The following is a 15,265-nucleotide window of genomic DNA, read 5'->3' as shown; positions in this document are numbered from 1 at the left end:
CTACCTTTGGTTCTAGTATTTATTTATATTCTAACCAGAGGTCCAAAATTCACACAGAAGATAATACTCATAATTGTTTGTTTTACACTGGTGATGGAAGAACACAGTCTCATGATTTAAGTGTTTTGTTTTTAAGGCCTGTCTGTAGTATCTGCTGGTTACAAGGCAATATCAGATTTTTATTTTTAATTTTTAAAGGTTGCAGATATCGTGTTGGCCAATAAAAACAAAGAAAGAAGATACTACCTCTTTCAGGCTTGGCCTGATGGCCACCATCACCCAACCTAATCTCTATTATGTGCAAGTCATGGAAATTCACTCCTCAAAAGAAACAAAATATATCTTTTAGAAAAGTATCAGTTGTGTTAAGAAGTCCACAATCTCTTTTGTCAAAGAGATCACAGCACTAGAGCATCTCTTCCACATGAATTAGAAGCTTGTACAAAGGTCAAATCATAGTTCGGTCAAATTTTCCATTTGATGAACCAAACTGAGATCCTTGAGCCTCAACAGCATAATTTTCTTGACAATCTATCTTCTGAGCTGTCTTCCAGCAATTCTACAAACTCCTTGAATTGCAGAAGCCACGTGGTACATTAAAGAAAGCCAAATTTAAAGGTAAGTTTTGCTTGATCTGTTATGGTTACACTCCTTGTTTCTGAGCGCTGTCAAGCAGCACTGCAACTTTCTACCCTTTCAGAGTGAACAAATTCTGAAAAAACTAGTAACACTTCAGTTAACAGTAACTTCTCAACCATTAAGATGCACAAGTTGTTAACAACATGTCTTAGACCCCTTGGAAAACACTAGTGCAAAGCCTCCAGTCACCTGACGGATGCTTTACCCTGTTCTCCCAAGTAAAAAAAAAAACCCAAACAACAACAACAAAAAAACCCCAACCAACCAAAAAAAAAAATCTACACCCCACTTTACTACTCCAGATTAATTTATGTGTCACTTCATGACCAAAGCTTCCTAAGGACTGCATCACCTAATACCACCAGTGAGCTTGATCACTCATCTGTATCATGCACTGACAATATAATTTGTTTTATTACTCAACACACAGAACTCTCAACGCTTTCAGCAAGCTCCTGCTCAGACTGGAATCAATTAAGCCATTGCCACTGACCACTCAGCCCAGATTTTCAACACTGGTCTCCCCTTGAACCAATCAAGTGACAGAGTAATAACACTTTTCAAGACAATCGCTGCAGATCACCCACCTCAAAGGACGAGAATTCATCAGAGCAAGTGTGGCTGCGGATGGGGGAACAACCACAAAAAAACCCAGAAAAGTAATTACTTACTTTGGGAAGATGACAGTCATGAGCGCTGATGCATAACCAGGCTTGCACACTCCCTCAGATAAATTTGCATACTTTGATGCCAATTCTGGAGGCCTGAGAAAAAAATAATTAGAGAGTCAGGACTCTCCTGGCTATGAACTGCCTTTTTTGATCATCCAAGTTATTTTTTTCCTTATAGCCTTTCTGGAAAACAGCTGTGAGGAATAACAGCAAACACAGATGGGTTATATTTGTTGCAATACAGCATCACAGGAGAACAACAAACAAAGGATAGGGTTAAAGATATCTGAAATATCACTAAACCACTAGTTTTGCTGAAAGATTTTCACACCTAGGAAGGTAAAGCTCATGGAAGAAAAATAGCAAGATACCATTTTAGAATTCAGCCTTTCAAAGGGAAGAAAACATAAACAGCACTTTGCTTTGGCAGTATGATCAAAGTTAAAATTATAGAAAAGTATTATTTAGAAGATACCTTTCATGAATTTGAAACAAACTGTCAAGCAGTTATGACAGGCTATCATCAAGGGATGCATACTTTCATTATTTGGAACAGATAACATTGCTGCTGTTGAGATGTGTCTTAATGCAGCTTGACTAGTGAATTTGGGGCCAAATTTAGAATGGGGGGGTGTGTTCATTTAGGTTTTTTGAACAGAAACAAGATTAGCAACTCAAGAAAAGATATTTAAATCCAGTGCACATTTCTATCATAGATCTGAGTGACCTGGAAATAACATTTAATTTTGTGTCCCTATTCACCACCTGCAAAATGTTTACATTCATCCATTTCACAAATACTTTACAACAGTTAACTCACTTGTGCTTTCAAAGTAACATTAGATACCTTAATGTCAGTCACAGTATGGAATTATTCATATTCTTTCCAGAAAAAAATGCATTTACAGTTACATGCTCAACATTCAGTGGAAGTTGCAAGTGTTGACTACTGCAAAGACTTGATCAATAATATTGTATTTGCTACACCATTTTGTTAGCAGTAGGCAAATAATGAAAGGTTTTATCCGACAGGTCAACAATAGGAGCCAAATGAAGGTGACAGTACAGATCCACAGAGTAGATCCACAAAAATAATCTGAAGAGCTCATTATTATCACAAACCTGCTTTCTTTTCCAGGCATCACCAACATGTACATCACCAGTATCACTTAACTAGCAAACCACTGCTAAATGAGCATGGATTCTGAGAGTTTCAAGTGAGTGGACCCTGACCTGAAGCCAAGGTCCTGAAGGGACTGTGACCAGTGCAAAACAGAATGCCAGCTGGCAAAATTACGTATCTGAATGACAGGAACTCCGTGTTGAATTGGTAGTAACTATCCTGCTTGTATTGGTTCTGGGGTCACTTCCCAATAGAACACTAGCCAGTTCCAACTGGGTGATCAATAGATAAGACAGTTAATTCTACAATTAGCCACATACAGTATAAAAACTCCTAAATCTATAGTTCTTAAAGAATAAAAATCTATTTCTGCTGAATAAAAATCTAAACCTTCAACAGCTGGAAGAGAAAATAAAGTCATTGTTAAGTATTTAATTTCTTAAGACCTTTGCAGATGAAAAGCAACAGAAAAAGCTTAAGAACATGGACCTGATTCTAATTCTGCCACGGATTTTCTGCATAGTTTTGGTCAAAACATGTAATATTTTACTATCACAATTCCTCATCTATAGGATGGAAGAAGAATACACTTGGCTGCTTATACTGTCAATTATTTACAGCAAAGTTTACATTTCTCTAAATATGTAGACATGGAGAGATAGATACAGGTGTAACATTGTCTAGTACAACCCACATCCACGAGTTTGGTTTCCATAGGCGATACTGTAATACATTTCTCTAAATGAGAGAGATAAGAAAGCATCTAAGATGTGAGACTCTAGAAGTCTGAATCCCAAAGATTTGCACTGAATGATTTGTGTTCTGACTCCAGTCAGGATCTCTTTAGAAACAGGCACAGGAAGGAAAGGCCTGTTGCTGACAAAACAGAAGGTTTTAATGGTGCTAAAATATATCCCCTTCTGACATAGTTAAAAGGGACAGCAAGGTGTACAGATCACAGCTTGTTGCAGCATTTCAGATAGGAAGAAATGGGAGAAATCTTAATCACGCGCTGGATTTTTATTGTTTAAGCAACATACAGAAACCCCTAATACCAAAATCTTCAAAACCAAGTAGAAAGCAACTGGAATTTATCTGCAGCCACCATGGTAGTGAGTCATTGCTGGCAAACTTGTATAACTATTTCAACAGCAGGCCTTTCTCAAATTACCTCAGTGGTCACACAAAGTATCTTGTGCCACAAACACAGGCATTTTTCTCTTTTCTGATTTAATGGCGCTTTCATTGTCAAATTAAAATGTCACTCAGATGTCCATCATGGTGTTTCTGCAAAGGAACAGCAGGCCAAAACCCTCATGCATTTAAGTAGCACAGAATGACAGTCAGAGCTGCATGCTGATGGTGGAGCTGTCAATCACAAAACCCACAAAGATACTCAGAGCTGCTAAAGCCTGAGAGGCCAAGCTGTTAACATTTCTTGGATGTGAAGAAGTTCACGATCCAGAGTGCCAGAGGCAGAACAATTCTTGTAAGCCAATTGTAGCTGCCATCTCGTATCATTCAACATTTGCTTATCTCCTTTTTTATAGCCACACATCGAGCCAGCAGGCTACAGAAAACTAGAAACGGTCACTCTGCATTTTAAATCCATCTAAGGACACGTTTTATTTGTTCAATTTCTTTGGATTACAGTGTACACACTGTCATTGCCCGCATGCTCATAATGATATGCCTACATTAGGTGTAACTCAAAGCAAAACACTCAGAGTAAGACTGGATACAGCCTTGCTGTCTACCATTCTGCTACTGCATGAAGCTATCCAAGCTAACATAATTTTAGATATAAACTTGCTTTGTGGGGTTTTTTTCTGCAAGATTCACAGATCTGACAAAGACTGCTTTTCCATAAATCAGACTGCAAAATATCTTGCGTGAAGCATCCCATAGAGAACTACACATTTTTCAAACAAATCCAGCTTTGTAAAATCACACTGCTGTTAGTAGGTACAGTTCTGTAACAAAAAAAAGTGTACAGAGCTGAAGTATATGAATAAGCATCTCCTTCATATTTGATGACAACGTACTTATTACATTGCTGCCATGTATTGCTGCTTCTTTGATTATGTTTCTATTTCCAAATGGAAGAAGCAGTATTACGGAAAGTACATTGTGCAAAGGCCACCTAACAAATTACCAAAACATAGTGTACAGCATTACAAGAGCTTATGTTTGATTCTCATTTTATAATCCTGAATGCTGCTTACAACAAATAGATGGGTCAAGAACCATGCACCAAACCAAACAATATTACTTTCTTACTGCTTTACTAGTAAATAGCTTTATCTCACTAGCTCCATTACTGTGCCTGGAATCCAAGGCTATCCCGATCACACAGAAAGCTGTTGCAGTAAACCAGCCAGAGCTATCATAATTGCTATGGCACAAAGGTGCAAATCTCCTCTACATCCTCCACATTATTCGAGCTCCTGATTCTCATGGCTCTAGTTACAGTGAAACCATCAGTTGGGCTGAAGTAGTTAAAGACCTAGTAGAGACAGCAGAAAGGATATGATGCAGACCCTTAAAGCTTGGATTTTGTGCAGGAAAAACCCGGTAAGATAATAAATTTACCCAGAATAAATGAAGGAAACAATTCATAGTCAGTAACTATAAACATCTGCCATTTTTAAACAAATGCCTGCATGAGGGCGAAGTGGCCTATTCCACTGAAAAGAAAATGCACTCTTGCTTTGTTTTTCTGACTTTTCTTCTATGAGACTAGCACACATTCTGAACTCGTACGAGTTTCTGTGCTCCTCTACACTGTTATATGGACATCAATCTTAAGAAAATTTCACAGTTTGTATAAGTTAAAAATCCAGCTGCTTTCAGAGGATTTAGAAAAAGTAACAAGATTTCTCCTTCTGCCTGCATTTAGCAGATCACACACAGAGAGAATCACACAGAATGTCAGGGGTTGGAAGGGGGCTTGAAAGATGATGTAGTCCAACCCCCCTGCCAGAGCGGGATCACCTAGAGAAGGTCACACAGGAACGCATCTAGGTGAGTTTTGAATGTCTCCAAAGAAGGAGACTCCACATGTGTGTCTTCTTTTAATCTCAAATATGAAAACGTCAACATGGTTAATTCCTTCATGATGTCTTGATCAGGGACAGCATGTCACCCTCATACAACCAGAATCTATATCCATTTAAAAAAAAAAGAAATTAGTATCACAAACTCAGTGTTTGGACTCCTTAAAAAAAAAAAAAGTCCTCAACTAAGCTCATATAATTGAATATTAGAAAATATAATTTTAAGAGGCAGATTTTGCCACTTTGCCTTCCATATGGAATTTAAATTGTGACTTGTACAAATAGAAAACTTCATCTGCTTGAGATCATCTTATTTGAGAACTGATTTCTCTTGCTGTTACTCTGGCACACAGAATACTTGTATGGATACATTTCTGAAAGGAAAAGGTTCTTTGGCAATGTGTTGTCTAGGTTGACCCTTTGCCTTGGGGGTTCTTTCTCTTTGGTCCAAAATAACCTGAGTCTTATACCTATACAGCAGCTCTACAAAGTGTATGTCACGATACTCAAAGAATGAATAGGAGATGTCATGAGAACGTGAAATGAAAGGCATGTAAAATATAATGGTTATTATGAAGTCATAATGAAATAATATTAGCAAGTAATTTGGCAGGTCACTAAATCAAAGCAGTTCATGCTGAGACCCCATATCTACACCACATGAGATTCAGGGCATTTTATTTCAGATAGGACTCCAGTCAGATTCCCTGGGCCAGATGTATACATCACATACAGATATATGGCTCAATGTTGGCCAAAAGGACCATTTTTGGTTTGGAGTCATATGTCCCCAATTAAATATTGTTGCATTTCATAGACTCCTAGAATACAGCCTTCAGTTTACTTTCCCCCAAATAAGCCCAGAGCTATCTTTCAATCAGCATACAGTAAGAAACAATCTTCAAAATCGCAGGACTGCTCCAAACAAGACACTAATGAAGACACAAAGGTTGTACACAGATGTACATTTGTTTATATTTTAATTAATATCAAAGGGTCACAGATCTCTGAATGGTATTTGTTTTATAAATCACTTATAGCCTAACAGACACCTTGCAGTCCTCTATGCTTTTTCATAATATCTCATAAGCTTGTAAAGCAATAAATCCCATTTGAGGGTGGAAAACCCTGAAAGAAAGCCATAAACCAGCCCTCCCTTTTCTACTGGAAAGGAGTTCTATTAAAGAGACGGATGAGAAAGTAAGTGCCCCATCAACTCGCCCCTTCATTACAGGCTGTTTCCATCCACAACAGCTAGCAAATACTACCAGTTTACTTAAAGGCATGGGAGGACACCTTGTGATGCAGCTCTTTTACTCTCCTTCAGTTACTGCTATTCAGTCAGAGGAAGAGAAGTCATTAACAACAGCAGCCTTCACCTACAGAGGAGTCAATTTCCATACACCAGTTGCAGCAAGTGACTGAAAAAATGTATTTGCACATCTGAATTTATAAGTAGTCATGATCATCACATCATTTTGACAGGCAGAATCTCCTTGAGTGCGAGGCACTATGGAAACAAGACAAACTGATGACCCCTCGCTCCTCTTGATACTTGGCTGGAGCTCCACATTCAACATGAGTGCAGCATGCGTTAGGAAACGCTGAGACAGAAGTTTAAGGAACTCTTGATTACAGCTCTGTCAGAAGTTTCCAAACTTTGGTTCAAACAATTACACAGACTGATCATGTGATATTGCTATTTTTCTAGCTCCAGCTGAGGAAAAACTAAACAAACAAAAGAAAGGAATGAGGAGATAGAAAGAAGAGGAAAAGCAGAATGCTTACACTGAAAGAGACAGGAAATGCATCTATCACCCTATAGCCAGCTAAATACATATAAATATTTTCAAATGTTACTTCAGTATGCAAGCAAATTCCTCAAGAAGGCTGTATGACCGAATACAAGGAGGGATGGCCCAAATCCCTCTTTCTAAAAAGAGATGATGCACACTAAAAAAAACCCATCCTGGTCTGCTTCTCCGCCAAGAATTGTAGCTACTCATGAAATTAATTTCTTAATAGTGAAGATAATCAACACATACTTCTATTTATTTATTTATTTGGACTACTCAAGAACACCAGCTGAAGAAGATTAGGTTACATTAAACTGGTCCAGGAAAATAAAGTAATAAAAGTTTTAAAGACATTCCACCAAAACCCACGACCCACCTCTATAGCCCTGAAGGAAGACACGTAGTGAAGGCCATGCTACCCTTTGGAAAAGGCACACTAAACAGAGGGGCACTGATAGCTGAAGACCACTAACGCTGGCAATGCCATTCAGCCTTTGTGAAATGTTGTCTTTGCACCAACACACCAGAGACTCTTCCATCCACAAAAAGAGCATGACAAATTCCATTCCTGGTCTTTGACATACTATGAATTAGATCACTACACAGAAGAAGAAATTTCAGATTAGTCTCAGCAGTGCTAAATACATAAACGTCTTAAGAAATACAGCTATAAGTGATCTATCAAAAAGGACTATATCATTGTACCATCTCTTATAGCTCACAGAATCCAACAATCCTGACTGGAGCTTCTCAATTAATAACCTTTTATCAACTCCTAAAAAAGTGTTCAGATCCTTGTGGACAAAAGAATCGGAAGGTTTCAAACTAGAAAGTTTTTGTTTGTTTGTTTTAAATAAGTGAATAGAAAAAATAAAGGATGCAGATAAAAAAAACAAGGGAACTCCATAGCACGTTTTGTATGTGACCTCATGCTGCATACTCCTCCAAGAATTGAGTAATATCCCTGATGTCCTGATCTTCTTTGTGTTTTATAAACTTTCCCTTTTTTAAAAACGTCTGTTTCTGTTTTATCTTCTCTTTAAGAGTAGTAGCACAGAGAAAAAGCAGAATTGTGTTCAAATAGACATAGATAAGGAATAAAGAAAACAGTCTATTTGAGGGTTTGTTTGTGTTTTTAAAGAAACACGGAAAGGAGAAAACAACTGTCTGAAATACCAATTGTTAGACTAAACAAAAAGCATGAAATAAAGAAATTTTATTTTCACAGAGGGCAGCTGTTTACCAAAGACAGAAAAAAAAATAGATCAAAAATATGAAGATGACTGCTCCTTAAGTTTTTGATTATTGACTAATCTTTGGACAAAGAAACTTGTAACTTCATGATGAAGTAACATGCTGATAATCAACATAATTTCTGAATGTATGTTATTGGACTTCTATCTGTTCTAGTTTCCATATATCCAAAATTACTGGTTTCCATCCTCAGTAACAATTATCAACATTCTGGTTTTACAGATGAGAGACAAGGATGACCTAATGGAAGACAGTAACTTTTTTGGAGATGAGATGGGATGTTTTAGGACTCACTTAGTAGTCAATAAAAACTCTCTCAATAAAAGCTCTTTCAACAGTCAATTGGGATTCCTACCTGAACTGCTTTCTGAAAAAACTATCTAAAGAATGTCTAAATAAACTCTATTTCCTCAAAGTCAGAAATGATAATGCTCCCTAATATTAGAATATGTAACTCAAAACTTGCAAAAATTAAATGCTGCTATTCTCTGTTTAAATATCTCTCAAAACTCATTGTTAGCACAATGGACATAAAAAGCGAGCCAATTAAAAGTCTGATGGGAAATAAAATTTTTGTCACCTATCACATCCATTTTTGGCTAAATGAAGGAATGCAAGAAAATAAATTGAAATGTCATAATTTTGTTGCTGTAGCCCTTCCTCACTGATCCTCATCTGTTACATTTACAAACAGGCAGCACTTTCTTTGGATGGGGAACAGTGTTTTTCTATTTGTTGTGTAATGAATCCAGCAGTGTAGGTCCAGGAGAGAGAAACAAGTGCTAAAGAGATGAGAATAAATAATTCAACCCAATTAGAATCCAGGAATCCCCTGCTCAGACTAGTAGGAAACGGTACATCTGAAAACAAAGATACTCCGCCAAAGCCTACAGCTGTAGTGGAAAAAAAAAAAAATGAACGAAGAATTCCTGAAGCATCATAGCCAAAATTAGTTTTACATCTGTGGATGCTCCAGTTTAGTAGATTTCAATGTCAAAATCCAGTGCTTAGCAGTTTTAAATGCCAAATCAGAAAATCAGTTACGCTAAGTTTTTAATCACCAAATCCTTCTGGAAATTGTAGTTCATTTCACTGCAGATCACAGCCAGGCTACAGAACACTTCATTTCAGAGACACTCAGTGTTTAGCTAGGTGTGAGAGCACACTGGCACAGCACAATGCTATGGAAATGATCAACAGTGATTTATTATTCACTATTTCCCATATCATTGGAACATCAACCAAAAATATCCTAAAGATAGTAAAACACTGACAGAAGGAAGTACTTCTTTCATATAATATGCAGTTAATCAGTAGATTTCTTTATGCCAATAGGTTATAGAAGCCAGATGTACAGATGAGATCAAAAGCTATTAAGAGGTTTAAGAGCATCCCCAACATGGGAATACCAAAGCTTCCTCTCCTCAGAAGCTGGAAAACAACACTGGAGCAAGGATCGCTTCACACTGGTGTATTTTTCTCCTTCCCTAAACAATTGTAGGGAGCACTTTGAGACAAGACATTGGGGCAGGTGAATATTTGGTGCGGCCATTTTTATTTTCCCCACAAAGACAGTTCAACCTTTTCTGTTGCAGTGCAGATCTACTGCGCAGGCAACTGGCAGAGACCAAACCTTTGGTGAATAAATCCCACTTGGAAAAATCTCTCAGGTACCTGATAGCAAATATTTACAAGAACAGTTCACAACACCCTACCTTTTCAGGTTCTTCAGTAACTTTGCAGGGGTAAGGGTGATAAAGGTTGCCCTTTAAACTTTTCTTTGGAAGATCTGGACAGCCTGGGAAGGAACAACAACTTAACTCCTCTTAACTAAAGAAAAAGATGACTCTGGATATGACAATGTTTTCGGTTTTTTCCTAGGCTGGACTGAAATTGAGGGGGGAAAAAACCACTGGTCAGTGAATAAATTGCTTTAGATGGTATGTAGACGTGATCTCACAATTGGGGAATGTGGTTTAACAGCAGTTTTACAAAATGCTGTATATAGTCATGAGGCCCTGAGTTTTTCTCTCTTCTTTATGAGGCAGTAGTCCAAAAAAAGCTGTCTTCACTGACCTATATTAGAGATTAATTCAAACAGACATCAATTAATCTAATAAGTACCACACTGAAGTCTTAAGAAGAGGAAGGTTACATATTCAGAGGAAAATATTTCCTCCAGAAACCTTGCTGTAAATACTGAACATAACCCTGACCTGAAGGAACCCTTGCAGATACTGTGACTAAATGTGCCCTCACAAAACCAACAAAAATCCAGACTGCTTTGGGGTAAATAATTAAGAACAGTCAGAACTCTTAACAGTAAGAACAGCTGCAGAGCCACTCAGATCAAAAACTCTCCTGTTTACTCCATCCATTGTTCTAGCGAATGTTTTTCTGCTAAGATAACTTCTTTTTTTCCACTTGCTTGTCTGAAAAGGCCATCCAACCAACATCCAAACTGCTATCAAGTAACCGTGATGAGTCAGAGAACAGAATAATTTTTGTCTCAAGGAACTGTGAACAGCCCAACTAATCAGACCTTCCTTCATCTTGTATCATCCCTGACTTCACTAAACATCAGTCCTATAGCAGGAGGAGGTTATTCGTGGCTCTCCAAAAGAGAGAGATGTGGTTTTCTAAGATGTTTGGTATACAGGCTACAGTAGATCTCTAAGGCTGAGCACTGAAACAGGTCTCACTTTTCAACAGGACAAATCCTATCGTCTCCTCCTTGTTAATTCATCAAAATAGTAATACTTCACAAAATTACCTGAGCCTGAGTCCCATGATGATAAAATACAGCTTCAAACCCTGTACAGATCAGAGTCCCTGACTCAGTCAGATGACACAATCACCTTTGGGGATTTTTGCCTTCAATGATGTAAAAAACCGTAACTAATAGAGGATGAAAAGGAGCAGGAGGAAGGCACTCAACATTTTGCAGCTGTATTAAGACACCACTCATATTTTTCAGGTCTTAAATATTAACCCTTTTAAAGAGCCAGAGGGAAGATATTTCTAAGGAATTAAAAGGTCTGAAATAAAACACATTCAATATGCAAATCGAAAACATTTATTTGTTGGCTTTTCAGTTTATCCTTCTTTAAAGAACTGGAACAAATTGCATGGCTGACTGTGAAGGACAGTCTGAATTTTTGCCTTAAACAACCTGTTTTGAAGATTTTATGTATGTGTCTTGAACAAACCTGTTTTACAGTGCAAGTTTTATGTATTAGCCCTAAAAACCAGCCTGCTTTGCAGTGCAGCCTGCTCCAGGGAGGGAACAAGCACTGCAAAGGTGGAGCGGTGCTTCCTCCTCAGAGACAGGAGTGTGGAGCGGTGTTCTCCTTCAGAAACTTTTAGTTGGGGCAATCGATAAAGGGGAGCTTCAGTTGGAGCAAGCTACCCAACCTCCCCTATCCAAACCGACAAACCCTGCAGAAGAGAGGTGTTTCTGGACTTGGGGAGGCCCACGCCCTTATCTACAGGTGTATACTGGACTTGAGGAGGTCTACTTACTCCCTTATCTACAGTGGACAGAACCCCCCTTTGACATCTCCAAAATGTTGCATACTGTGCCTGCATCCTAATTAGCATGGAAAGCAAGAAGAGGAGTAGATATCGTGAACAGGACTCAATAATATTAATGGCAAGGGACAATAAAAATACCAATAATTAAGACAAAGGTATGCACACATCACCAAAGAACCAAAGATCAGACCAGACCTGTGAGACGTCACTGGACCCGTGTTGCAAATCTGCAGTGGTAAGAAAAACTTACCAATTTCTTACACAAATAAATAAGATAAACAATATCTTACACAAAGTTAGATAAGTAGAGACATCCTTTATTAACGATGTGCACCATGCACCCCGGGGACATGGGATCCTTCCCAAAGATGTCCGCCTGCACATTGCAATCAACAAATAATTATATATTAAATTCATACACTTTCAGTCTATACAATGCATATTCATTATCATCCTCTCAATGATTGGTTCTTCTTTTCTCACTTCTGATGCAAATTAGCGCACAGCCTCTGTCGTGGTCTTCTATTGTTCTCTTTTGAGTAGGTGGTATAATTTGGGTAAGTGGTCCATGAGTCGGAGCTCTCGACCACTCCTCGAATTGACTGTGTATGGTCAAGGAACATGTCCTTGGCTCGTAGGCTCTTGGCTCTTACCTGCTTCAGTCATGATTCAAAGATTATACACAATGGGTACCATAATAAATCCTGTCTTGCAGACATCTTGGGCTGCAACACATTATCCTTGTTTCTAACCACTAACAGATTATTGGTTAATGAATACTTTAGGTCTGGAATTTTACAGGGTTATGCTAGCAGCATTGGCAATACAGATTTTATTTTATATTTGATCATTTATTCCATTTGAGACTTATTTTCCCAATGTAATAATTAGTTTCTCCTATTAATATTCACTAATTAGAATTCTTGATTTTCAAATCAAGATGGGAAAAGTAAGGGGATTTCTAAGCAGTACCCTAAAATCCTGAGTCTGGTGATTTCTGCAACACCCCGAGTGGTGCTATCTCTTTCTCTTTCTTTCTTCCTCCCTTTCATCTCCCCCCCCCCATTATTAGATAGAACTAGGGAAAGCCATACCTTTTTCTGATCTGTGAAATATTATCTGATCTTTGAAATATTATTACTATTAAAGTGTGTTATTGCTGCCTATCTACTGACCAAAGAGGTTTATTAACTCATTACCTTTTCCAAGCAAAGGGTCTCTGCTGTGCAGAGGAAAACTCGTTTAAAAGGGCGGATACAAAAGATTCACCTACCCTGAAACACACCGAGTGGGACTTAAGATTTAAATTTGCGTCAGGGACAGGATCCTCTCTTAAAGGGGAAGAGATCCCGAATCGGAATTCGGGAAAGGGAACAGAGAACTGGCCGAGCACGTGGCCATGGCTTCCCGGGTACAGCCTGACTTTAGTTGTTCCCCATTGCTGGAGTTACTAAAAGAACACAAAGCTTGCCCGACGCCCCGAGGGCAGAGCTGGGCTGAGGAAAATTGGCAGTCACCTCTGGTTGTGGCAGAGCAGATAAAGGATTTGGCTAAGTAAAAGATCAAAGCTAGGACAAGGGAAAGCTGCAGCATGTGGAGTACTGGGGGCTTCCCTCCTAGCAGCACAGAAAGATAAATGCATTACCAAACACGCTGAAAGAGAAACAATTGAGTCCTTACAAAACTTAGTAAAACAACTACAAGGTGAATTAAACAGGGAAAAAGAAAAGAATTACACCCTGACAAAACACTTGGAAAGTGCCTATGAGCTTGAGGAGTTACAGTATGACCTTGCTGTAGCCCAGGGTGATGTGGAAAGCTCCTCGGGGTGGGGGACCCTGGCAAAGGAAGAAGCTGTGGTTGAGGAAAAAGTATCCCCTCCCTATCCTTCTGAGGAGATGAGGGAAGCAAAAGAAAATCACTCTCCACAGATCAGATTCCTTATTAAAACAGAGTACCAATTCAGTGGAGTGATTCCCCAGGGACAGTAACCACTAAAGAAATACCGTATTGTGCTACCAAATTGACCAAAAAAATCAAGAAAAATTTAGCTGTCATCCCAAGGAATCACCTGTAGTCTATGTGTATAGAATATCAACCTCTGGAGGTGTCCGAATAAATTCAAGTGAGGAAGAGGCCCAAGGGTCCTGGGGCCTGGAGTGTTTCTGACAATTGAGAGGGACCAAACAGCCCCATAGTCAGTTACCCAGAGGACTGCCTATTGGGCTGGGGGCATAGACCTCCTCGAATGGGAGACCCCCTGGTGACCCCCACAAGGGGCCTGGATCAGTTAAATGACTTGACACATAGGTCACCATGTTTACAATTGATTAATTCTAGAATTTTAGACCCTAAAATGTCCTCCCCCATGCTGTTAAAGGTAGATCCTGACAGAGTGACTCTATTAACACGGGACTGCCTGACTCACTGAAGGTCTGTACTGTACAATTACAAAGGACCGACTGAGATAAAATGAGGGCAGAAGGATCGACAGCTGATAGTTCAAATTGACACACAGAAGGGGAGGAGGTATTTGATTCCCGACAAACTTGGGGAGAACTAGTGCATAACCTCATAGTTTACAGCAGGAAAATAGGGGTTGGTTTGTCAGAACCACCCTCCGGGGCAATTAGATTAGAAAATAAATACCTCCCAGGTAATGATAAAATTAAATGAGGGTCCCACTCTGTTTCCTCCAGGAATCAGTTATGGAGGGAGGGAATAGAGAAAGAATCTCAAGGGAAGTGATAGGTGGAATGTTAAAATTGTTAGTAAGGGTACGGAGTAGGAAAGAAAGACTGAAACCTCGAGAGGGACCTTTACTGAAAACATCCCCTAGTGCACCCCCGATGAATCAGTCAGGAAACCCCTTACTCCATCCCCAGTAAGTGGGCCAAGAGATAGAAAGTGGGTATTTTTAAGAAGGCTCACTGAAAATTGTAAAGGAGATTTATCAGTTACTTTCCCAACTGGTCCCCACAGAATCCCTGTGACTTTCTTAGTCAGTACTGAGGCCCAGATTTCAGCTCTTAAAACTGTAACGGCCAAAAGATGACTCTCTGCAGTTATTCTGACCTTACAGGAAGCTGAGAAAATTCTACATAAAAAGCCTGTTGTTTTGAGGGGCCCCTTTAAGGTTCTGAGAACAGCGATTTTCGGACGCGGACGCACACACACACACACACACACACA

The 15,265-nt window shown here is 39.0% G+C and overlaps 1 protein-coding gene across 9 annotated transcripts in view; it reads right to left on the bottom strand.

Annotated features, from left to right (window-relative positions):
• Positions 1-15,265, bottom strand: part of ST3GAL3 (ST3 beta-galactoside alpha-2,3-sialyltransferase 3) — a 210,140-nt gene that overhangs the window by 134,487 nt on the left and 60,388 nt on the right. For 7 of the 9 annotated variants that reach the window (XM_086461948.1, XM_086461949.1, XM_086461954.1 and 4 more), the window contains one exon: positions 1,311-1,403. The exons of the other annotated variants lie outside the window; for them this stretch is intronic. In XM_086461948.1, coding sequence (XP_086318074.1) covers positions 1,311-1,403 — 93 coding nt within the window. The remainder of the gene's footprint in view (positions 1-1,310; positions 1,404-15,265) is intronic. 9 annotated transcript variants of the gene reach the window in all.

The sequence above is a fragment of the Leptosomus discolor genome, chromosome 3 (assembly GCF_034619465.1).
Source record: "Leptosomus discolor isolate bLepDis1 chromosome 3, bLepDis1.hap2, whole genome shotgun sequence".
Classification (NCBI taxonomy): Eukaryota; Metazoa; Chordata; class Aves; order Leptosomiformes; family Leptosomidae; genus Leptosomus; species Leptosomus discolor.
Note: the sequence above shows the minus strand (reverse complement) of the source record. Positions and strands in the feature narration are given on the sequence as shown.